This window comes from Citrus sinensis, chromosome 6 (genome assembly GCF_022201045.2).
Source record: "Citrus sinensis cultivar Valencia sweet orange chromosome 6, DVS_A1.0, whole genome shotgun sequence".
Taxonomy (NCBI): domain Eukaryota; kingdom Viridiplantae; phylum Streptophyta; class Magnoliopsida; order Sapindales; family Rutaceae; genus Citrus; species Citrus sinensis.
Window position 1 is genome coordinate 19,885,731 of NC_068561.1, and position 22,380 is coordinate 19,908,110.

A 22,380-nucleotide genomic window follows, 5' to 3' on the forward strand; every position below is an offset into this window, starting at 1 on the left:
AAGTTAAAAGAAAGTAGGACAATCCAACGGCTGAAAACGCAATAACAAAAGCGAAAAACTCAATCCTCAATGGATTGACAAATCAAGTGCGATTCACGACGACTACACCGAATCCAAATTCCTTGTCGTCCTTAAACTTCTCTTAATTTGACTAACATACCCCCAACCGATTTACCCCACACGTCCGGGCAGAACGGTCATTTAAAATTAGTCCATCTATATAAAGGCCAACAAATCTAGGGTTTTTCGCTCCGTTGCAAGAACTGCTGAAAGAAATTAGCAGCCGCTTCTGTCACCTTCTCTCTCTTCTCGCCTCTTTGCTCAGGTTCGCTTCAGTTCCCTTTTCCGCTGTTTAATTATTCATCGTCTCTTTTAATTTACGATGTCGTTTTCAGTTTTTGCCTTTTTGTTATTTTTACATGACGCTTATGGCTTTGATCTATTGCAAGCTATTTGTTACTGAAATAATATTTGTTGTCGTACAGTAAAAATTAATTTGACCATACCTAATTGCGTTAATGAAGTAAAAATATACTTTTTCTTTTTGAATTGATGAACTTTACAGACGTGCCTATTGGCTTGTTTTTGAATTGTTTGGTTGGTGAGAAAATGTTTATAGAAAAACTAGGGTTTAAAGATCATTGAAAATAAGTAGTCAAATTTTGCCGCATTTGTTGTTATTTCCTTATCTGTCTGATAACACACTTGATGTTTGATAGCGCCTAGTTTATGAAGCTTTATTTTGATTTTTTTTATTAGTAACATGCCAAGACTAGGTGTTACTTTTTGAGTAATTTTGATTCTGTGTTTTATGCTTTATGTTTTTTGATGTTATGTTAGCATATAAAATTATGTTTTAGCAATTTGTGTAGTGTATATTGTAAATTTTGCTGCGAAATATGACTTTTATTAACTCATAGTTTCAATTGGGTATTGTAGTGAATAATTGCTTTTTAAATTCTCTTTAATGTTTTTGTATGTTGGATTTTGACCTCATTTGATTGCTTGCTCATGTGCATGTGGGTATTTGGAAGTGTCGTTTTCCCTTGATGTAATGTTCTTCCAGTGTGATGTTTTAATAGAATTTGTTTTGCTTCCATGTTCTTCTATGTGTATGCAGAATGGATTCTCAGATTAAGCACGCTGTGGTGGTGAAAGTCATGGGCCGCACTGGTTCAAGAGGACAGGTTACTCAAGTGAGAGTCAAGTTTTTAGATGATCAGAACCGATTCATCATGAGGAATGTGAAGGGACCCGTTAGAGAAGGTGATATCCTCACTTTGCTCGAGTCTGAGAGAGAAGCTAGGAGGCTCCGTTGAAGAGTCCATCTCTGGTCATACTATCTCAAACTTTTTGTTGGAAACTAGGGTTCATTACTGTTGTTTTTAGTAGGCTAGTGATTGGCAATGTTATGAGTTTCACAACTTATTTTGAAGGTTTTCATATTAAGACTGGGTTTTGAGCCATGAATTATATGTTTTGGGATGTTTAATATCGTTCTCATTGAAATGGAGTTAAATTTGCTTTAAATAATTCTTGTTTGTTCAAGTTTTGAAAATTTATAGCTTTCCCTAATGCTTTAAGTCTTATAGAAGAATGCATGAATTTTCTTTCATAATGAAAAAGTTGTCATAAATATAGCATGGTAGTGGATATCAAGTAAAATTAATGTGATAAATAATGTAATGTTATCACTGTGAACTTTGATTTTTTGCAAAATATTTTAGCAATGTAATGAAAAATTATAAATTTTTTACAGTAGAAATCAGAATTTCTAGTCATTTTAATCTGATATATGGCTTTTCTGAGGCAGCAGAATGCTAGCAGATGAACTTGAGTGTGTCAGAAAACGAAATTGGACTAAAGAGGAGAGACATTTTGAGATAAACAAGATTAAATGGGCGATGGCAGTTTGGTGAAATTTGAAACACCAAGCACCAATGTGCAGTGGCAAAGTTGTGGTTGTAGAGAAATTAGCAGCCTAACAAATGAATCCATAACTTTTAACTAAATCACAATTTTAAAGGCGACTCAGTTGGCATTTAATTCGTTCGAGTCACCTATTTTGTTTTGTTAGGATTTGCGATTTCTTGATCAGTAATGATGTACATTCCAAATGGTATGATATATGATATACTATACATTAAACGGTTTATAATTCTTCACAAGGTTTAAGTGAATTACTTATGTTATCTTATCATCCAATTGATGCTATATTATTTAAGATCAGATCTTCGGGATAAATTTTTGAAATGTGTAACACTATTCTTCATTGATAAAATCAAATAATTTAATTGTTTAACTATAATTTTTGTTTGTGTTTCTCTTAAATCACAATATTAAAGTTTTTGATTAATACACATTTTTATTTATCAACCAATTTTCTTTCACCACTCGCTTAGTTCATAAGAATTGTGTTATACAAAAGATCTTGATAAAAATATACAATAACTTAAACAGATTTAAGTGTTCATTTCCTACAATTTTTTTGTGTAGAGCTTCTTCAATTAGATACTGTAGTGGTAGAACAAGTACAATTTTTAGCACAATATGTATATGTCAATTTTGGCTTTACGAAGAAATATGTAGTTAACTTAGCACACATGTTTATGTTATGAGAAGATTCGAATAAAATATAAACTCAAAAGAGTATTTTTTTCAATTTAACAATCAATATAGCTTAATAGTCTCAACTTTCAAATTTTTAAAATTTGAGGAAGATAAATAATTTATAACAAATACTATAACAAATGAGTAATAATTATTTATACAAATTGATATATTTTATTTACAAAATTTTAACAAGTCTTAAACAAGGGATTAGTAGTAACTAAATTATAAATAATATTGTTAATTTTGGTTTTTAGAAAATTTGAGGTCTATTTGTTGTTAACCAACAAATTTCGTTTTAAAACTATTTCATTTCACGTTCAAAATTTTCTCCTTTAAATCCTTTTATCCACCAATTATCACTCCTTCAACAAGTCATTGTTATAATAGGGTTCAATGTCATCTCTCATTTGTTATCTATGTCTGAATATCATCATTCCTACATATATGTTATCAAGTTATTCAACTATACGCCAATAAGTATAATAATAGTTTCCATCCCTTTTCTGCTCATCAATTAGGGTCTTTTAAATAATTTTTGATTTCTTCCATTATCTTGCGATCACTTATATATCTAAATGGAAATGACTGAATTTAAATGATTCAGATTCATGGGGAAAGAGATTAGTTTTTCCAATACTATAATGTTAGGATTAGTTACAAGTTTTAATTTCATTCAAATTTATATTTTTTTTTGGAATTGACTGGAATGTGCTCTCATCTATTAATTAGGTTTTTGTTGATACGACTTACTGCGGCAGGCGGGCGCCAGTCAAAAAGCATTTGTAACTAATCATGTTTGGTTTGTAACTAATTGTGCAAGAGATTTTGGATTATTATCAGGGATCTTTAAGTCTTTATTGATTAACGGACAATTTCGAATTTCGAAATACAACATTTCTTAAAAGAAAAATTAAAGTTTTTAAAGTTCCTTACTTGACTTGTATGTGACATAATCAAGATGTGATGAATGTGAGGATAAATTTCCGTGAGCCTAAGGTTGTTAAACAAATTAAAATTCATTACTCATAATCATGAATTAAATTGATGATTTTATTCTCACCAACTACAAGCTATTTTACAGAGATGATATTCACTCAACTTTTATAAGTTTCCCTGTAACTGAGCCACGAGACAACATAAATAGTTAGTGATTAGTTATGATCTTATATTCTTATTTACTAACATATTATTGACAGTTAACCAAAGTTAGTTGGTGTGAGTGGTTCGACACTCTCACTCCTTAAGAGAGATCAGGGGTTCAAGCTCCGCTCTCGTATGAAGTTATCAATTTGGCCAGCATTTTACTCCTTACGGGCTGATCCGGTGCAAGTGGGGGATTAGTCTGGGAATCTGGATTGTAGTATAGGTTTAAATGTGCCTCTCACAATTGGGGTCCACTCAGGACCATCTAGTGGTTCAGACCAATATATATATATATATATATATATATATGAAGTTCTTGAGAATGTTAACATCGTTGGTGGGGTAAAAATATCAAGAGAACCTGGCGCTAGACTTTTCATTGTTTATGCTTTCATAATTGGTGAGTTTTTTATGTACTAAAATCGTATTTTAATTGTTGTTATGTGAACTAATCTGCAGATTTCAAATTTAAAAAAATAAGAGAAAAAGAAAAAAAATAGAACTTCTTCAAGCAGAAATTGTGTTAGTGAAACTTTAATAAACAAAGGTTTTAACAATGAGAGCTGCTACCTTACGTTTAATGTAAGGTACAACCCTCTCTACAGTAATGAGTCCCACTATGACCCATTTCTCAGCTGTGTGAGAGGACTGTACCTTACGTTAAATGTAAGGTAGGCAAACCCTTTAATAAAATGTATTTTATTGCATGTATATCAATTACAGCTTTTAAGAAGAAATATATAACTATCTTTGCAAACAAGTTTTTTAAGACCATGTTAAAAGAAATATGAATTAACATTGTTAAATATGAAAAAAAAAGTATTCTCAGTTAGTTTAGCCATGAGTAAAATGAATAACTTCTACTTTTAAATTCTGAATTTTAAAATTTGAGTTTCTACTAGTAAATTGTAACATTGCTCGTTCAAATTATGCTCCAATGATATTAAAGTGATTTAAAAATTAAGAGAGCATTCACCTTTTGGCATCTAAAAGGGTCCTCATGAATAACATTATTATAAGCAGTTATTATTTATAGTTTGTTAAAACATGAGGGCCTAATATTTATTAACCAATCCATATTAATTTTTTTATTTTTCTTTAAAAACCAAACCCTAATTCGCCACTTGTTGGATATAAATAGTTGAAAAAAACCCTAGACTTTTGTATCGTAACACTCAGGAAGAACTCAGCGAGCGGCAGCCGATTCTTATTACTTTATCTCTCGGGGTCTCTCACTCTCTCAAAGCTCTTCAGTTAAGCTTCCGCTTTCTTCTTCATCGGAAATTATCTTGCTCGTATTTTTAGTTCTAAAAAGGCTGTCATTTGATATTTTGTTGGGTAGGTAAGAATGGCGACTGCTGTAGTGGCACAATCTCAAGACCCATCACAGCCTCACTACGATGTGAAGCTCTTCAATAGGTGGACTTTCGAGGATGTTCAGGTTTGTCTTCTTTAAATTCTCCTTTTGCATTTGGTTATTTTTATTTTTTTGGTTATCTTTTTCGATCTGTATGCTGCTATTTTTGATTTTGTATTTTTTTAAATTATTACATGATTTTTTTTTTTTTGGGTCTTTTCATTTTGAGACGCATGTGATTTCATGAGTTCAGTATGGGAGTATTTTTTTTCTTTTTTCCTTTGTAGTCTTGATTGGGATTTAGTGATTCTGGAGCGGTACGTACAGGCTTTATTAAAAAATATTGTTTGGCTGCAGATTTGCAATTTGTTTGCTTAAGAGTTGGGTACGAAAAATAATTTGTTTTTTACAATTCCCAAAATATAGAGGAATTGATATGTTTTGATATGTGGTAAAAACTTGTTTTGATTAATTATGGGATTCTTGCATAGGATTATGTGTTTATGGATAAACTGGAGGAAACAGAGAAGGTTCTAGTGGTGTTGATATGTTTGTGTAGTGTGTTTTAAATTTGAACACCGCTTGTCAATTATCTTTTCTTAGTGATGTGTTCTTCCAAACATTCTTGAGTACTTTATATTTGCCAACTTGTAAATCTTATTTCTGAAATTTCTATCTTTTCTGTGTTATTATTGGTAATTGGCCTTATTAAAGATTTTTTTTTTAATTGTATGCACTATAGGTCAATGACATCTCGTTGAGTGATTATATTGGCGTGCAAGCGGCCAAGCACGCTACTTATGTGCCTCACACTGCTGGGAGGTACTCAGTTAAGCGTTTCCGGAAGGCCCAATGTCCCATTGTTGAGAGGCTTACGAACTCTCTTATGATGCACGGTCGTAACAACGGCAAGAAATTGATGGCCGTCAGGATTGTTAAGCATGCCATGGAGATCATTCACCTTTTGACCGACCAGAACCCAATTCAAGTCATTGTTGATGCTGTCATCAACAGGTATTGAAGTCTGATTTCTCTAAACATTGTGGAAGTTTTTCTTTGCTATTTATGCAACTGGTTTATCCTTGTGCTCGTTTATTGAATTATCTCGAATTTCCTTTGTTGCTGCAGTGGTCCAAGGGAAGATGCTACCCGTATTGGATCTGCTGGTGTTGTTAGGCGTCAGGCTGTGGATATTTCCCCATTGCGCCGTGTGAATCAAGCGATCTATCTAATCACCACTGGTGCTCGTGAATCTGCTTTTCGTAACATCAAGACTATTGCCGAATGCTTGGCCGATGAACTCATTAATGCTGCCAAGGGTTCATCTAACAGGTAACCAATCATGGCCTTGGTTCTGCTCTGTTACTTCTTTACTTACAATTTCTTGAAACTGATTGTTACCACTTGCATTTTCAGCTATGCGATCAAGAAGAAGGATGAGATTGAGAGAGTGGCAAAGGCCAATCGCTGAGGTCGTGATAGTGGAGAAGCAGATGCAGAAAGTTGTACTTTTTTAAAAAAAAAAACTTTTGGACTATGTTTTGTTGCTACTTTGCTATTTTACTAATGTTGTTTCAAGTTTTGAGTAGATGATATTGAGGATGCATTTAGTGACTTACTGGTTCCATATGCCATGTGGTGGATGTTACGATGGAGTCTGCACAACTTAATCAAACTAGAATTTGATGGTTTATAAATTCTGCTGTTTGTGATTACCACAGTGCTTCTTGAATGCATTCTTCTTCGGGAGCTGCTACCTTACATGCAACGTAAGCCTCTCACAAACTCAGATGTGAGTCCCACTTGGGCCCACCAGCCTTGTGAGAGGCTGTACCTTACATAACCTTACATGCAACGTAAGGTAGCAAAAGTCTTCTTCTGAAGATTGATGTGATTTCTTTTCTCTTTCTTACTGGCATATCCTTAGAATTTAAATGGTTGTTTAATGTTTTATATATATACATATCTATCATTCAATGAGGTCACTTTGACTTATCCCGTAGGCGAATGTTGAGTCTTTGAGTTCTTAATTGCATTTTGAAAATTAATCTTATTTCTTAATCAACATCCATAATATAATATGAAAACCAAATTTGTGAATTTGATTCAAGCTTTCCCTGTCCAAACCCAAGCCCAAGTCGAAGCCCAGGGGTCTGTTAATAAAAATTAAAAGAAAACATAAAATTAACGGAAAGCAATAGGAATTCTTCTGCGTGAGAGGGTGTTGTAAGAAAAGGAATTTTGTTCTTACCGGATTTATTGAGAAATATCGATTAGGTAACTTTTTTTTTTTCTTTTGTGTGTGGCGTGAGAAAAATTTGTAAGTATGAAATAAAAGTTAATAATATATAATAAATATAATATTTTAATAATAATTTTAATAAAATTATTAAAAATATAATAGGCTTTTTATCATACAAGTAAAAATTCATATCAAAATAAATTTTAATTGTAACTTTTAAGTTACAGTTACCTAACTTCAATTCTAAACACATTCTTAATAGGATACGTTTGGAGTACAACTAATATAGTTCGATGGGGATTATTTATAATTGTTATTTACTTTTATTTAATACTTAAGAGTAGATAGATGCAAACAAACTTATTGACATCTCACATAATTTTTTTAAAGCGAAATTATCATTGCACCACCTTTTTTTTGTTTTATATTCATCCAATCACTAAAAAATTCTAACATGTTCTCTGCAATCTGCAGTACTTTTTTTTAAAAATTTGTATCAACTAGCCACTTTTTAACCAACAAAGTTAAACAATTTAAATGAAATGACAATTTTATCCTTAAATAAATTAAAAGACCATTTTATTTTACAAAAGCTTTAAAAAATAAGAAAATTATAATTATAAAAATACTCCTAAATTTAATAAAAAATAAATCTCAAATAAAGGTGGTCAACTGATTTTTATTTAATTTAGATTTTGCAAAATTTTAATAATTATTTTTATTAAAAAATTATAATTTTACAAAATTTTAATAAAAATGACTGAATTTATTTATTAAAAATTATAATTTTGCAAAATTTTATTAAAATAACTGAATTTATTTATTAAAAAAAATCCCAAAATTTTAATAATTTAGGGGATTTTTATTAAATCCCAAAATTTTGTAATTATTTTTATAATTATATTTTTATTTAGATTTTTATTAAAAACAAACATTCTAATTTTGGGATTTATTTTTTATTAAACTTAGGGGCATTTTTATAATTATAATTTTCTTATTTTTTAAAGTTTTTGTAAAATAAAATAATCTTTTAATTTATTTAGGGATAAAATTGTCATTTTATTTAAATTATTTAACGTTGTTAGTTAAAAAGTGGTTAATTGATACAAATTTTCAAAAAAATGTGGTGTAAAGAATATGTGAGAATTTTGTTGTGGTTGGATGAATATAAAACAAAAAAAAAAGTGATGCAGTGATAATTTCCCTTTTTTAAATAGGATAACAAGAAGTAATGATACGACTTTTGTGGGGGAATCTATTAAAAAGTCGAAAGCAATTGAATTTTCTTAGTAAGGTACTAGTAAAAAATAAATAATTATTTTATACTTTTTAATACGTAATATTTTTAAAAGATAGAGCAAATTCAAGTTTCAATTATTATTCCCTAACAACACTAATTTATGTACGGAGAGCAACAATAAAGAATTGCATGAAATTAAATTTGATATAAACCATAACTTGACCCATATCATACTTCAATAAAATAAGAACTAGGTATTTTGGTTTATTTCTTCTTTATTTATTCAAAATCATTAACTAGTTTTTCTCCACACGTATTGAGTATTTACTGAATGAGGCTAACTGCACTTTAAAAATTGCTTTCAACGCTCTATTACTTTAAACACTCATTTATTCTATTTAAAAAATTAAATTTTTCTTTGTATACTCTTTCAAATGCCAAAAAAGTTTCTTACTTAAACTACTTAAATTAATTATCTTTATTTACTCTGCACACTTATAAAAATACTCATCTTAAAAAAAAGAAAATAAAATAAAGCGCTCACAATTTTTATGGATTAGTTTCTACTTTAATAATTTATTTAAAATAATTCTTTTAAGATCTTTTAGAAAAGTAAGATTATAATTTCTGCTGGTTTTCTTTAAAGTAATTTCTGTAGGTATTATTAATGAATATTTCACTCATTTAATTAACTCCATGACTACAACTTAGAAGAATAGAAGATAAATGGATCATGGATGAATACTTTTCTCAATCAACTTGGTCAGCGTGCAATTTCACTTAAAAGAATTTTCTAACTTAATAGATGTGTGTGGTCTATAGTCATTTTTAATGGCCGGGATTCATAATAGATTGACACGATCCTGTTAATTAACACTTATATTTCATGGCCAAACTTCCATTGGGTTTGGCTGAACTTAATGGAAGATCATTGTTGATGTTATTTTCCTATAAAATAAATTTATTTTTTTTATGTTTTTGAATGAGTCTGTTTTGGTATTGAAAGTAATTATACCATACTTGTTAATAATAAATTATCCAAAATATTTAAGGGAAAAGAGACCTAAATGGATCATCTGCTTGGTAAATAATATTTCTTGTAAGAAAAATATTAAAAATAACAAAATACAAAAGAAAAATATCTTATTATTAATTATTTAATTGCTTGTTCACGTTGAAATATATATTTCTTATATTTATAATATTTAAATTTTTTAGTTTAATTTTAATCTATTTAATTTAAAATTAATCTAAACAAAAATCTATGTGAAATAAAGATAATGTTGTAAAATTACGTTGTCAGGAAAATTATTAGATACTATAAGAATAGTAAGAGATAAGCAATAGGGGAAATTGGCAATCTTGCTTTACTAAAACAAATTTTCTCAAATTTCAAATCCTTCCCGGTTACTTGCACAATTTACTGCGTAAAGTAAATAGTAATACTAAATAGTTTACTTATTATTTTCTTTAGGAAATTTCTCTACTCGGAGGTTGTTGTTTGTCGATAAAGTTTGAAATCATGTGAAAATGAATATATTGACCTGTGTGCATCTCATGAATAATTTGACCCGAAAATTCTTCATTTTTCTTTTAAAAATGGTTCGAAATAAATTTTTATATAAATAATACACATAATTTTTTTAATCAAAATTAATATCCATAAGCGTTTGTTAAAACTTAAATATGATTTTAGGATATGAATTATGAGGTTTGGGAGGAGATTCCAAAGTTGAATGAAGAAGAATTCTACATTGAATGAGTTTGTTAATTCGATGAGAGTTAAGGAATGATATTTTATCCTAAATAGTAATTTAATTATAGAAGCTTTTTTTTTTAAAAAAAAAAAAAACTGATAAACATTAATACTATAAAGTAGGACTAAAATGCATCTGTTACCACTAAATATTTTCACAAACTCCTCTTGCAGCAATTTTATCAGGTAAGATAGTCGTTGCTAGTGATCCTATATATTAAGACCCTACATTCGTCTTCTTCTTCTCAAATCTTGGTCGTGAATGTTTATCAAAATGATGAAGCTTGTACGTTCTTGTACAATACTTGGCAGCATTATAAACACCCAAATGCGGAATGAGTAGCAGATATATATTTTTTTTTCAAAATCTGCTATACTTTAAGGTGATTTGTTTTATTTTATTATTTTTTGAATCAAACACCAAGTTCATCAGAATTACTTTTTATCCTCTCAACAACAATCCACATGAATACTCACAATAATGTTAGTAATCTTACTTTTTGATTAACTTCTACCTTCTTAAAATCATTATTTGATTAGTGCTGTAAGATTAGCACATTAATTAATTCGCATTGGATGGTTTTGTCTGTTAGATGAGAGCTAAGTGGAACAATATTATATTTATTATCGAATTATCCTAAAAAGTTTACCCTATTATTTTTTAATAATAGTGCTTTTATCCAATTGTTACCCCAACAAATGATTTAAGTGCCAATAGATAGCCTTAAATGGCATGGTAATAACCAGGTAGGATTCAAAAAAAAAAAAAAAAAACTCTTATATCATTTTATATTGATCAAGTGAGTGAGATTTGAACCAATTTTTTATTTTCAACACAAAATAGCTCCATCTTAATACCTCAATTATAAATTACAATTTATATATTTTTACATTTATACAACTCCCAGTAATTTTATACGGGAGGATAATTGCTAGAGACACTGCTGAACCTAGCCCACGGTTAGAATTTTATTTTATTTTTTATATAATTTTTTCACAAGAAAACCCTTGAACCTTCTCCATCTTTCCGTGTAGCCTGAAAAATGATGATGGGAATGAAGCTTGTGGGTTGGGGCACAGCACTTGGCGGCATGTGGGTGAAAAACGGTCATCAAGGTTATTGTGGGTGAAGTTTCCAGAGATGCATGCACTTGCCTAATGGGTATGGAGAGACTCGGATAGAAGTAAATAAGTTGAATGAAAACCGTAATACCCATGATAAAAAAAAAAAATTATTGAAAGCTTTAGGATCGAGTTAAGCAATTTGACCTGCTGAAATTGCGAAATCTCAAAGAGTCAACTAAATATAAAGATAGTGCCAACAATATGATTGTTGAATGCTTGAGGTGATAAAACCAAGGTGCTTATTTGGACACCGAGGAACTCCCTCAGCAGAGCTTTATTATATAGTACATGGTGAACCGGTGGTCAATGCATGGTTGTTGTAGAGATTCCTTTAATTATTAGGCTACATTTGGTATTACGGCTTTTACGCTACAACTGTTACTGTACATAATTTTACAAAAGCCCTACTCTAATTTTTTCTTTCTCCATACTTTTTTCCTTACTCAGCGAACTTCAAAGGGGTAGCACTCCGTTTTCTGAAACCCTAATGCTCTATCAATTTCTTATTCTCAATTATTTTGATTATTAGTTTGTGAATAGGCAATAATGGCTACGCAGCGACAGCAGTGCCAAAACAGGCTCATCAGGATTCATCTTAGCCGCATTATGATGTAAAGCTATCTAATCGATAAAATTTCAAGGATGTTAGCGTTAAGTTTCCACCTTTTTTCTCTTTAACATTACTGCTTCATTTTTCTTTAACATATATATATACAGTGACTAGGTTTTTGTTATATTTATATTCTAGATGTGTTTGATTTTCCTGTGTAGATCTTTGGATCGGATTCAAATTCTGATTTAATCTGCAAAGCATCCTCTAAAACTTGAGAGGAAATATCCTAATAAAATTCAAAAAAAAAATCAATATGAATTTTTAAAATCAACCTCTTTTATTTGCAAAAAAATTGAATATAGAACAAAATTTTTAAGATATATAGGGTGAACGAAGGATTTATAAATGAATGAATGAAAGTGTTACCAAATTTTCTTTATCGCAATCTGTCATGGTAAAATCTAGATAGGACCCAACAATAATATTTAAGATAAATGTTAAAACTTTTGATGCAGACCACCTATCAACTCTCTTTGTCGAGAGTTATAATACAAATTTTATTTTTTAAGAACTCTCTCTTTACACAAACTTTTTTCGATTAATAATTTATATAACTTTTTCGATTAATAATTTATATTTTTAGATTATCTGATTTTGACTCTTTGTAAATCTCAATTTATAGGTGAGTGATTACATTGGAGTTCAACGCCTCACATATCTGGGAGATATTATTAAATTTAAGTTAGAATTTTCTAATCGTAAATTTAATTATTTCTAAATTCTTTGAAAAAGAGAAAATTAAAACAGAAATACAACAGAAAATCTGACTATAAGGATGAAATAGTATGACAATAATTTCTTTCTCATTTGGGATTTAATTATTACTCTAATCGAATTAGAAGGTTCTAGGTTATACTATTTCATCCTTATAGTCAGATTTTCACGCAAAACAAATTAATAAGGAGAGTATTAGCTGTAAATGCTACAAGATCAACAACCATAAATTCATGTCCTGTCCAAGGATGAAAAAGAAAAAAACCAAGAGGAATTACTTAATTTCTTTTAAAGTCTTAACCGATTGGCCTTAGCAACTCTCTCAGTCTCATCCTTCTTCTTGATTGCATAGCTGACACAATTAAAGAACACAGTTAAAGGAAAATTGTGTGAATAAGGGTTTTTTTTTCTTTAAAAAAATTAATAATATTTTAGCTTTGTCCATGTAATTTCGCATTCGGCGAATGAGAACTGTATAAGTTAGCAAATTTAGTTACCTGTTAGATGAACCCTTGGCAGCATTAATGAGTTCATTAGCCAAGCATTCAGCAATCCTTTTGATGTTTCGGAAAGCAGATTCGCGAGCACTGGTTGTAAGCAAATATAATGCCTGATTCACACGGCGCAAGGGGCTGATATCGATAGCCTGCCGTCTAACAACACCAGCAGAGCCACTTCTTGTGGCATCTTCACGAGGACCACTGTAACACCACAAAAATAAAAAAAAGCAATTCTAAATATGCCATAATTAATGAAATATATTCGCATGCAACATAAAAAAAAAAAAATAGTACCTGTTGATGACAGCATCAACAATGACTTGAATTGGGTTTTGGTACTAGGGATGGCATTGGGGAGGGGAGGGGAGGAGACCAATCTCCCCGTACTCATCCCTAATATTTTACGTATGTCACCGTCCCCTTCCTATCCCCGTCAAAATTATTTAAGAGAATTTTTATCTCCTCCCCGAATAATAACAGGGGATTCCCGAGGGTCCCCGATCTCCGAATAACTAATATATTTTTTTTTGTTTTCGATTTTGAGTTAATCGTATTAAAATAAAAAAATTCAAATAAAAATAAAGTTTGAAATATATCTTACATTAATATCCATTACAAAAGTCACATACATTAAATTAGTAAGTAACGCAGCATGCAAGGGATACAAACTATCATGAACAAATTAATAGTCTAATACAAAATTGTTACAAATAAAATTAAATTTAGATTCAAAATTAACTTTTCAATGGTGGCGTGTGCACTTTATAAATGTGGACTATTCCCTTTACAGCACAATAGTTAAGTCGAAGCAAATTAAGAGCAAATATTAGATTAGATTATATATTAAAATTGTGATTTGCCGTGGGCAATTATAACATCTAAAAATAAATAAAAAATAGATTTAAGATAAATAAAAAATAGATTTAAGTTTAAAATATTTAATGAATAATAAAATTAAAACAAAAGTTTTGGGCTAATAGAATCTGTCCGGTCTTTTTAATGTCCTAAATAAAAATTTAGGACTTTAATTAGTTAATTAGGCCTAAAAGTTTAATAATATAAATATTTTGATATTTTTTATTTTTACCAATACTTATAATTTTATAATTCAAATTTTATTATTTATTTACTAGTAATTTTAAAAAATAAAAATTAAATTAAAAATTAAAATGGGGAAATGGGTAGGGGATGGGGATTCCACCCCATCCCCGTCCTCTCCCCAAATAAAAAATTGAGTATGAAATTATCCCTATATCCTCCCTGAATGGGAAAAATCCCCGAAAATATCCGTCCCCGTGGGAATTTTTGCCATCCCTACTGGTCAGTAAGGAGATGAATAATTTCCATGGCATGCTTGACAATCAAAACAGCCATCAATTTCTTGCCATTGTTTCTTCCATGCATCATAAGTGAATTTGTGAGCCTCTCAACAATTGGGCACTGTAATTTCCTAAACCGCTTCAATGAGTACCTCCCAGCTGTGTGAGGTACATAGGTTGCGTGTGCTCCAATCTAATCGTTTAAAGACATGTCACTCACCTATTGATTGAGATTTACAAAATGTCAAAATCAGATAATTTAAAAATAAAAATTATTAATCGAAAAAGTTTGTGTACAGAGAGAGTTGTTAAAAAATAAAATTTGTGTTATAACTCTTTATAAAGAGAGTTGATGGGTGGTCTGAAACAAGAGTGTTAACATTAATCTTAAATATTATTTTTGGAACCTACTCCTACCTAAACTTTACTGTGGCAGACTGCGATAAAGAAAATTATATGACACTTTCATTCATTCATTTATAAATTCTTCATTTACCCTCATATATATTAATTTTTTTTTCTAGATTCAAGTCTTTTACAAATAAAAGAGGTTGATTTTAAAAATTCATATTGATTTTTTTTTTGAATCAGCATAAGTTTATTAGGGTAATTCCTCTCAAATTTTAGGGATACTTTACAGATTAAATCAGAATCTGAATGCGATAATCAAAAGATCTACACAAAAAAATTCGAACATATCTAGAATATAATCATAACAAAAACCTACTTGCAAGTTGGCAAAAATAATTACCAATAAAAATACAGAAAAGAAATAAATTATAAAAATAAGATTTACAAGTTGGTCAAAATGCGAGTATGATAAAGTACTAAAAAATGTTTGGAAGAACACATCATTACGAAAAAAACAATTGACAGGCAGTGTTCACCAGACTTAAAATACACTATACAAACATATCAACACCACTAAACCTTGCTCTGTTTCCTCCAGTTTATCCATTAAACCATAATCCTACGCAAGAATCACATAAATAATCAAACCAAGTTTTTACCACAGATCAAAACATATTAATCAATCCATATTTTGGGTAGTGTAAAATATATATTATTTTTCATACACAACTCTTAAGCAATCAAAATGCAAATTTGAAGCCAAATACTAGTTTTGAATAAATCCTATCACCAGAACCACTAAATCCCAATCAATAGTACAAAGGAAAAAAAAGAAAAAATAACTCCAATATTGAAATCATGAAATCACATGCTGATAAGGAGCCGCGTGGAACACCTAAGCCTAACAGCAAATATGAAGACTATGCTTGAGCATGCAAGCCATGCACGAAACATGCATCACGTGGAAATGGCATGAGAGCAAGTACTGGAGCAAGTTTCGGTTGGTTTACTACGTCAAGTAGTCGTGGCAGATTCTCAAAATGAAAAGCCCTAGAAAAAAATTTTAAAAAAATAACACAAAACCAAAAATAGTAGCTGACAGATCCAAAGAGACAACCAAAAAAATAAAAAGTAACCAAATGCAAAAAGAAGGATTTAAAGAAGATAAACCTGAACATCCTCGAAAGTCCACCTATTGAAGAGCTTCACATCGTCGTGAGGCTGTGATGGGTCTTGAGTTTGTGCCACTACAGCAGTCGCCATTCTTACCTACACAACAAAATATTAAAAGATAATGTCTTTCGAACTCATGAAGCAAATCAAGATGCAGCGACGGAGAAGAAAGCGGAAGAAAAAAGAAAGGGTTAGTTTACCTGAAGAGGTTTGAGAGGGAATAATAAGAATCGGCTGCCGCTCGCTTAGTTCACTTCTGAGTGTTAGGAGGCAAAAAGCTGGGTTTTTTTTTTTTTTTTTCCCACTATTTATATACAACAAGTAGGTAGCGAATTAGGGTTGGTTTTATAGAAAAAATTAAAAAATTTTAAGTATCGGTTGGTTAATAAATATTAGGCCCTCGTATTTTAGCAAACAATAAATAATAATTGTTTCTAATAATGTTATTAACATGGATACTTTTAGATGCCAAAAGACAAAAACTCTTATAATTTTTTATAGAAAAAAAAATTAAGTATCGGTTGGTTAATAAATATTATGCCCTCGTATTTTAACAAACAATAAATAATTAATTGTTTCTAATAATATTATTAACGTGGATCCTTTTAGATGCCAAAAGACAAAAACTCTTATAATTTTTTAAATCAGTTTATTTTCATTGTAGCATATTTTGAATTAGGAATATTACTATTTATTAGCAGAATCACAAATTTTGATGTTCTGAATTGGAAAGTAGAGGTTATACATTTTTGTAATGGCTAAACCAACTATATATATATATATATATAGAAATGTTCAAGTCTGGAATTTTAAAGTGCTGAAAAGTATGAGAAAATTTTAAAATCGCATGATTTTAAAAGCTTAAAATTGTAAGACTTTAAAACCGTGCGGTTTTAAAGTTTTCCTGGACTTTCCCGCACTTTAAAATCTCTTATATATATATATATATATTATACTTAACAACTTTACTTCATTCTTCTCATAACATGATCTTAAAAATTTTGTTTGTCGAGATAATTATGTATTTTTCTCAAAGGCCGTAATTGACAAAGAAGCAATCAAATATAGTTTGTTAAAATCTTTGTTTATTAAAATTCTACTAAAACAATATCTGATTGAAGAAATTCTATTTTTTTTTGGAAATCTATAAATTAGTTCACATAATGAAGAATTAAAATACCATTTTTGTTACATAAAAAATCTCAACAATTATGAAAGTATAAACCATGAAAAGTCTAGCACTATGTTTTTTTGAGGGTTTTTATCCCAACAACGACATTAACATTCTCGGGCACTTCAAATAATTAAACACAACTATCAATAAAATATTAGTAAATAGAAATATAAGATCACAACAAATCACTAAACGTTTCTATTGTCAAGTAACTTGATTACAATAAAAATTTAAAAAAATTATGTCAATATCATCTTAGTAGCAATGCCTTGTATTGGCGAGAATAAAATCATCAACTTAATTCATAATCATGAGCAATAAATTTTAATTTGTTTAGCAACCTTAGGCTCACGGGAATCTATCCTAACATTTATCACATTTTGGTTATGTAACATGCACACAATCATGAAAGATACTTTAAAAACTTTAGGTTTTCTTTTCGGAAAGGTTCTATCCTTTAATCTCCTTCTCAATCAAAATCTTTTAAATTTATTCATTTCTAGTTAGATAGGTAGGTGATCATATAAGATCACAACAAATCACTAAACGCTTCTGTTGTCACGTAGCTTGGTTACAATAAAACTTAAAAAAATTGTGTGAATATCATCTTTATAACAATGGCTTGTATTGGCGAGAATAAAATCATCAACTTAATTCATAATCATGAGCAATAAGTTTTAATTTGTTTAGCAACCTTAGGCTCACGGGAATCTATCCTAACATTGATCACATTTTTGTTATGTAACATGCACACAATCATAAAAGATACTTTAAAAACTTTAGTTTTTCTTTTCGGAAAGGTTCTATCCTTAATCTCTTTCCCAATATTGCCATAATTTAGTTACCACCATAATCACTTACATTCTCTCCAGTTTTGATCCGGTAAGTTCATATTCTAATCGAGTTTTCTAATATAAGTTCATATTCTAATGTAATTTTACATATTTAAGAAAAAAGATATGTCTAAATAATTTATATATACTCTAAAAATAACAAGTAATTAAAACTTATGTTTATTTTGGTCATCATATAATAAAACAACACTTTTGTGATAAAATTTATCAAACGCATGTATTCTACTTTTTAAACTCACAGTAACCACAATAATACAATTTACTAAACACTAAGTTACTTTTTTAATCAGTAGCTTATTTTATTTACACAAAATAAGTAACTTATTTCATCAGCCCCGAAATCTCAAACTAACCCTAGGAATAACTGATTTGATATTGTTACCTTACTTGAAGAGTTTAATGCTGTTGATTAAAAGGAAAATAAAATTTAAGAACTGGGACCAAACATGCCAGGCCCAACCCAAAGATCCTTCATTTGAGAAAATTAAAAAAAAAAAAAAAAAGGATAAGCACTTAGGTGGCTTAAACCTGCTCTGCTCCACTCCGCTCCGTAGTTTTTTTCATCGGGTCCGGGTAGAGACCAAAGGTCTTGAGCGACTGATCCGGCAGAACAACTCAAAAGATAAAGAAGTATCGTAAGTGTAAACTGAATTTGTTTCTTGCAATGAAGCTTGTGCGCCTGAGAACAACGCTGTACAACATCAAAGCACAATTGGGTCTCGGAAATGTATTGGATTCTTCTTCCTCTTACTCGACGGCGACAGGAACTTCGACTCGAGAAGTGACAATTAGTTTGCGGAAGGGTTCATCAATGTATAAGCTTTACCGCATGCTTTCTCCAATGGGGGACCCAAATGATTCAATGGTTCCGCTGCTCGATCAATGGGTCGAAGAAGGACGCCCATTGGATATGGAACAGCTCCGAATCATCATTAAGAAGTTTCGGTTGTACAAACGATTCTCTCACGCTCTCCAGGTATTAAAAGTCGTAATATTTTTGTTATTATTTGCATTGCAATTTTCAAAAAAGTTCTGTTGAAAATGTTTGTTACTGTAATGATTTTATGGCTCCAAAAAATTTGTATCGTGTTTCCCTTTGATGGCATTTTGAGATGTGGTAGTAGATTTGGGAATTGTAGCGGGATAGCCTAGCCTCATGAACCCGGATAGCTAAAACTTTCATTTTTGCTCTATGTTGTGTAGTTCATATATGGATTGTCTGAAATTGAAACGATTTCAGTTTCATTACTAGTTTTTGGACTGTATTTTTCCACCTTTGCTCCCAAGCCTGTTGATGGTCCTGTTGGTTGATGAGAATATATTGATTGAGCATTAACAAGTCTACTTAACTTAATGAGACTGATCAAGGGAGCCGTTTTTTGTTTTCTGTAAATTCGACTTTCGGGGAAGCATACTGGATTTGAGCTACCTGTGATAAGTGGAACCATTGGTTTCTTGTTATTAGTAAGGATGCTTATTCTGTTTTATGATTTCAATTTTTTGTCATCTCATTGGTTTATCTCCCCGTCCCCCTTCCTTCCCAGATATCTATGTGGATGACCAAGAAGAGCAACTTCGTACTCACACCTGCTGATGTTGCCATTAGGCTAGACTTGATTGCTAAAGTTCAGGGAATAGAACAAGCAGCAAGTTATTTCAATTGTGTTCCAGAAAAGTTAAAGCTTCCCAGCGTTTATATTGCTCTCCTCAATGCCTATGCCTGTGCAAAATCTGCAGAAAAGGCAGAGATTATCATGCAGCAAATGAGGGATCGGGGGTTGGTTAAAAAAACTATAGATTACAATTCCATGATGAATGTTTATTATCAGACTGGAAATTACAAGAAACTTGACAGTCTGATGCACGAAATGGAAGAAAAGGGTATTGATTGTGACAAATATACATTCAGCATCCTTCTCAGTGCGTGTGCAGCTGCTTCTGATGGTGAGGGAATTGACAAGATTGTGGCAATGATGGAAGCGGATCGGGGTGTTGTTTTAGACTGGACAGTTTATGCTACAGCAGCTAGTGGATATGTAAAAGCTGGGCTTTCGGACAAGGCTTTGGCAGTGTTAAGGAAGTCTGAGGTACTAATGATGCACAACAAATTCAGTAGAGCATATGATTTTGTTATCACACAATATGCAGCATGTGGGAATAAAGATGACGTTTTAAGAGTTTGGAAACGCTACAAGCAGAACTTGAAGGTTTACAATAGGGGCTATATTTGTGTTATATCTTCCTTGTTGAAATTTGATGGCATGGAAAGTGCTGAGAAGATTTTTGAGGAGTGGGAGTCTCGTAATTTAAGTCATGATATCCGAATTCCAAATCACTTGATCGATGCATACTGCAGAAGAGGGCTTTTGCACAAGGCTGAAACTCTTATCTACAAGGCACAGTTGAGGGGGACAGAGCCTAATGTCAGGACATGGTATCTTATGGCAACGGGGTATCTTCAAAATAATCAAAGTGAGAAAGGAGTGGAAGCAATGAAGAAAGCGTTAGTGCTTTTGGAAGCCGGAACCAGGTGGAAGCCAAGCAAGGAATGTTTGGCTGCCTGTCTGGGATACTATAAAAAGGAAAGAGATATTGAGGGGGCAGATTATTTCATAAAATTACTTACCGGCAAGGAAATTATCTCTGCAGATCTTCAAGATAGATTGTTAAATAATATTCGAAATGGGTAATCAAATTGGATTGTACGCAGCTGAGTTATCTGGTAATTCTTTGGCTGGGAAGGGAGAATCACTTTCGAACCTTAAGAATGTTAGCAGTATTAAGAAGAGGAAACGCTGCAAACACAAAATTACAACAAGAAAAGGAGTATGACGGCTTTATTTTGTGAGAGCTTTCCATGTATTTTGATTGGAAGGCGCAATAATGTTCAGAAAGTTGATGAAATTGTTCAGTTTACATGCAGCATTATAATAAAACTGCTTTTACTAGATTTGTTTCTTCAAAACCAACTTCAAGCTAAGACCAATGCTTGTAAAGTTTCACAAGTCCAGAATGAGTGTCTGGGAATGACACTTGCCCAATTAGAGACTGAATCTGCTAAGACGGTTCACAGTATTTCTACTTATAGAAAAGATCGTGAAAGAGGTGATCAGAATGGTACTCGAATCCATTTACGGTCTTGATTTTCGAGAGCCATCGCACTTCCACTCGGGTTCGAGCCTGCCACTCGGTCCTAAGATGGATCAAAGAAGAATGGGGAAACTCTCGCTGGTTTTGACACCTTTTTATACTAAACTGTGAACTTATCAAAATAGCCGAATTCAAGTTATTAAGTAATAATAAAACTAAATTTCCAAAATCAAGCGCAAGTAAAAAAAAAAAAAAATCAATTTGACTTGTAGAAAATAAAATAAAAATAAAAATTTGAGAAAATTTTCGAAAAATTAGAAAGAAAACTTCAAATAAGTAATTGGGGCCAAAATGAAGGAATTGGAGATGATCTGTTGATTTATAATAATAAAATCCTATGAATCACATTCCATTTCTATGTTTGGAAGTTTGAAATGGTATATTACATATCCTAAAATAAACACTTATGTTTGGTTTGAAGAAATATAAAGAGAAGAGAGGAAATGAGCAGAAAAAAATGAGGAGAGAAAAATAAATTTCGTATTTAGTTAAATAAAAAAAATAAGAGTAAATTTATTTTTTACTCATTTTCTCTCAACTCTTTCTTTTCTGTACATCTCCTCTTCTACAATTTCTTCCAACCAAACATGGGTAGGAGTTTTAGTTACCGGCCCAAAAATTATGCTAGGCATTTTCCCAAACCTTGCCTACATCAGATAGTTTGAGGATGACGTAATTCATAGTAACTAGTAGAAAATGTAATTTAATTTTTAACGCAATAATATAATTAAATATTAAAATATAGTCAGCTATAGAAGTTTATTATTAGAAAAAAAAGGACTGTTAGTCCTCTAATATTTGGAACAGAAACATAAAATCCTCTAATAGTTTTAAAAAATATATAACTTTTATATTCTATTAATCTTTAATTTACTTTAATTGAGAAATAGGTAATATTGTATATTCACAAAAAAAAATGATTGTATTTTTAATAAATGACGTATAAAACTTATAATATCATATTCTTCCCTAAAATTACAGCTGCAACTACTCTACAAATTAATAAGATTTACAATACATTTTTTAAAATTTAGTGAGTTTTTTTATCCCTTTCCA

The 22,380-nt window shown here is 30.8% G+C and overlaps 3 protein-coding genes and 1 pseudogene across 4 annotated transcripts; 3 read left to right on the forward strand and 1 right to left on the reverse strand.

The window, feature by feature from the left end:
• Positions 1–158: 158 nt before the first annotated feature.
• On the forward strand, positions 159–1,533 carry LOC102622872 (40S ribosomal protein S28). The gene is made up of 2 exons (XM_006481615.4): positions 159–325; positions 1,121–1,533. Exon 2 carries the CDS (start codon positions 1,122–1,124, stop codon positions 1,317–1,319), a length of 198 nt encoding a protein of 65 aa, XP_006481678.1. The 5' UTR covers positions 159–325; position 1,121; the 3' UTR covers positions 1,320–1,533.
• A 3,324-nt stretch (positions 1,534–4,857) lies between these two features.
• On the forward strand, positions 4,858–6,828 carry LOC102622374 (40S ribosomal protein S5). 2 transcript variants are annotated; one of them, XM_006481614.3, is made up of 5 exons: positions 4,858–5,009; positions 5,099–5,197; positions 5,856–6,127; positions 6,242–6,445; positions 6,530–6,828. In XM_006481614.3, the coding sequence occupies exons 2-5, from the start codon at positions 5,105–5,107 to the stop codon at positions 6,582–6,584; spliced, it is 624 nt and encodes a 207-aa protein (XP_006481677.1). In that variant the 5' UTR covers positions 4,858–5,009; positions 5,099–5,104; the 3' UTR covers positions 6,585–6,828. The 2 variants fall into 2 exon arrangements, with proteins under 2 accessions (XP_006481677.1, XP_006481676.1); XM_006481613.4 differs by having other exon boundaries at positions 4,864–4,983.
• Positions 6,829–13,091: 6,263 nt separating this feature from the next.
• LOC102624135 (40S ribosomal protein S5-like) lies at positions 13,092–16,238 on the reverse strand (annotated as a pseudogene).
• Positions 16,239–18,686: 2,448 nt separating this feature from the next.
• Positions 18,687–21,124, forward strand: LOC102622072 (pentatricopeptide repeat-containing protein At2g20710, mitochondrial-like). Its single transcript, XM_006481612.4, has 2 exons — positions 18,687–19,150; positions 19,719–21,124. Exons 1-2 carry the CDS (start codon positions 18,839–18,841, stop codon positions 20,862–20,864), a joined length of 1,458 nt encoding a protein of 485 aa, XP_006481675.1. The 5' UTR covers positions 18,687–18,838; the 3' UTR covers positions 20,865–21,124.
• The last annotated feature ends 1,256 nt before the right edge of the window (positions 21,125–22,380 follow it).

Coding starts and splice junctions, on each gene's coding strand:
- LOC102622872 (XM_006481615.4), top strand. CDS start 1,122: ATGGATTCTCAGATTAAGCACGCTGTGGTGGTGAAAGTCATGGGCCGC.
- LOC102622374 (XM_006481614.3), top strand. CDS start 5,105: ATGGCGACTGCTGTAGTGGCACAATCTCAAGACCCATCACAGCCTCAC. Junction 6,128..6,241: donor GTTGATGCTGTCATCAACAG/GTATTGAAGTCT, acceptor TTGTTGCTGCAG/TGGTCCAAGGGAAGATGCTA. Junction 6,446..6,529: donor GCCAAGGGTTCATCTAACAG/GTAACCAATCAT, acceptor TTGCATTTTCAG/CTATGCGATCAAGAAGAAGG.
- LOC102622072 (XM_006481612.4), top strand. CDS start 18,839: ATGAAGCTTGTGCGCCTGAGAACAACGCTGTACAACATCAAAGCACAA. Junction 19,151..19,718: donor GATTCTCTCACGCTCTCCAG/GTATTAAAAGTC, acceptor CTTCCTTCCCAG/ATATCTATGTGGATGACCAA.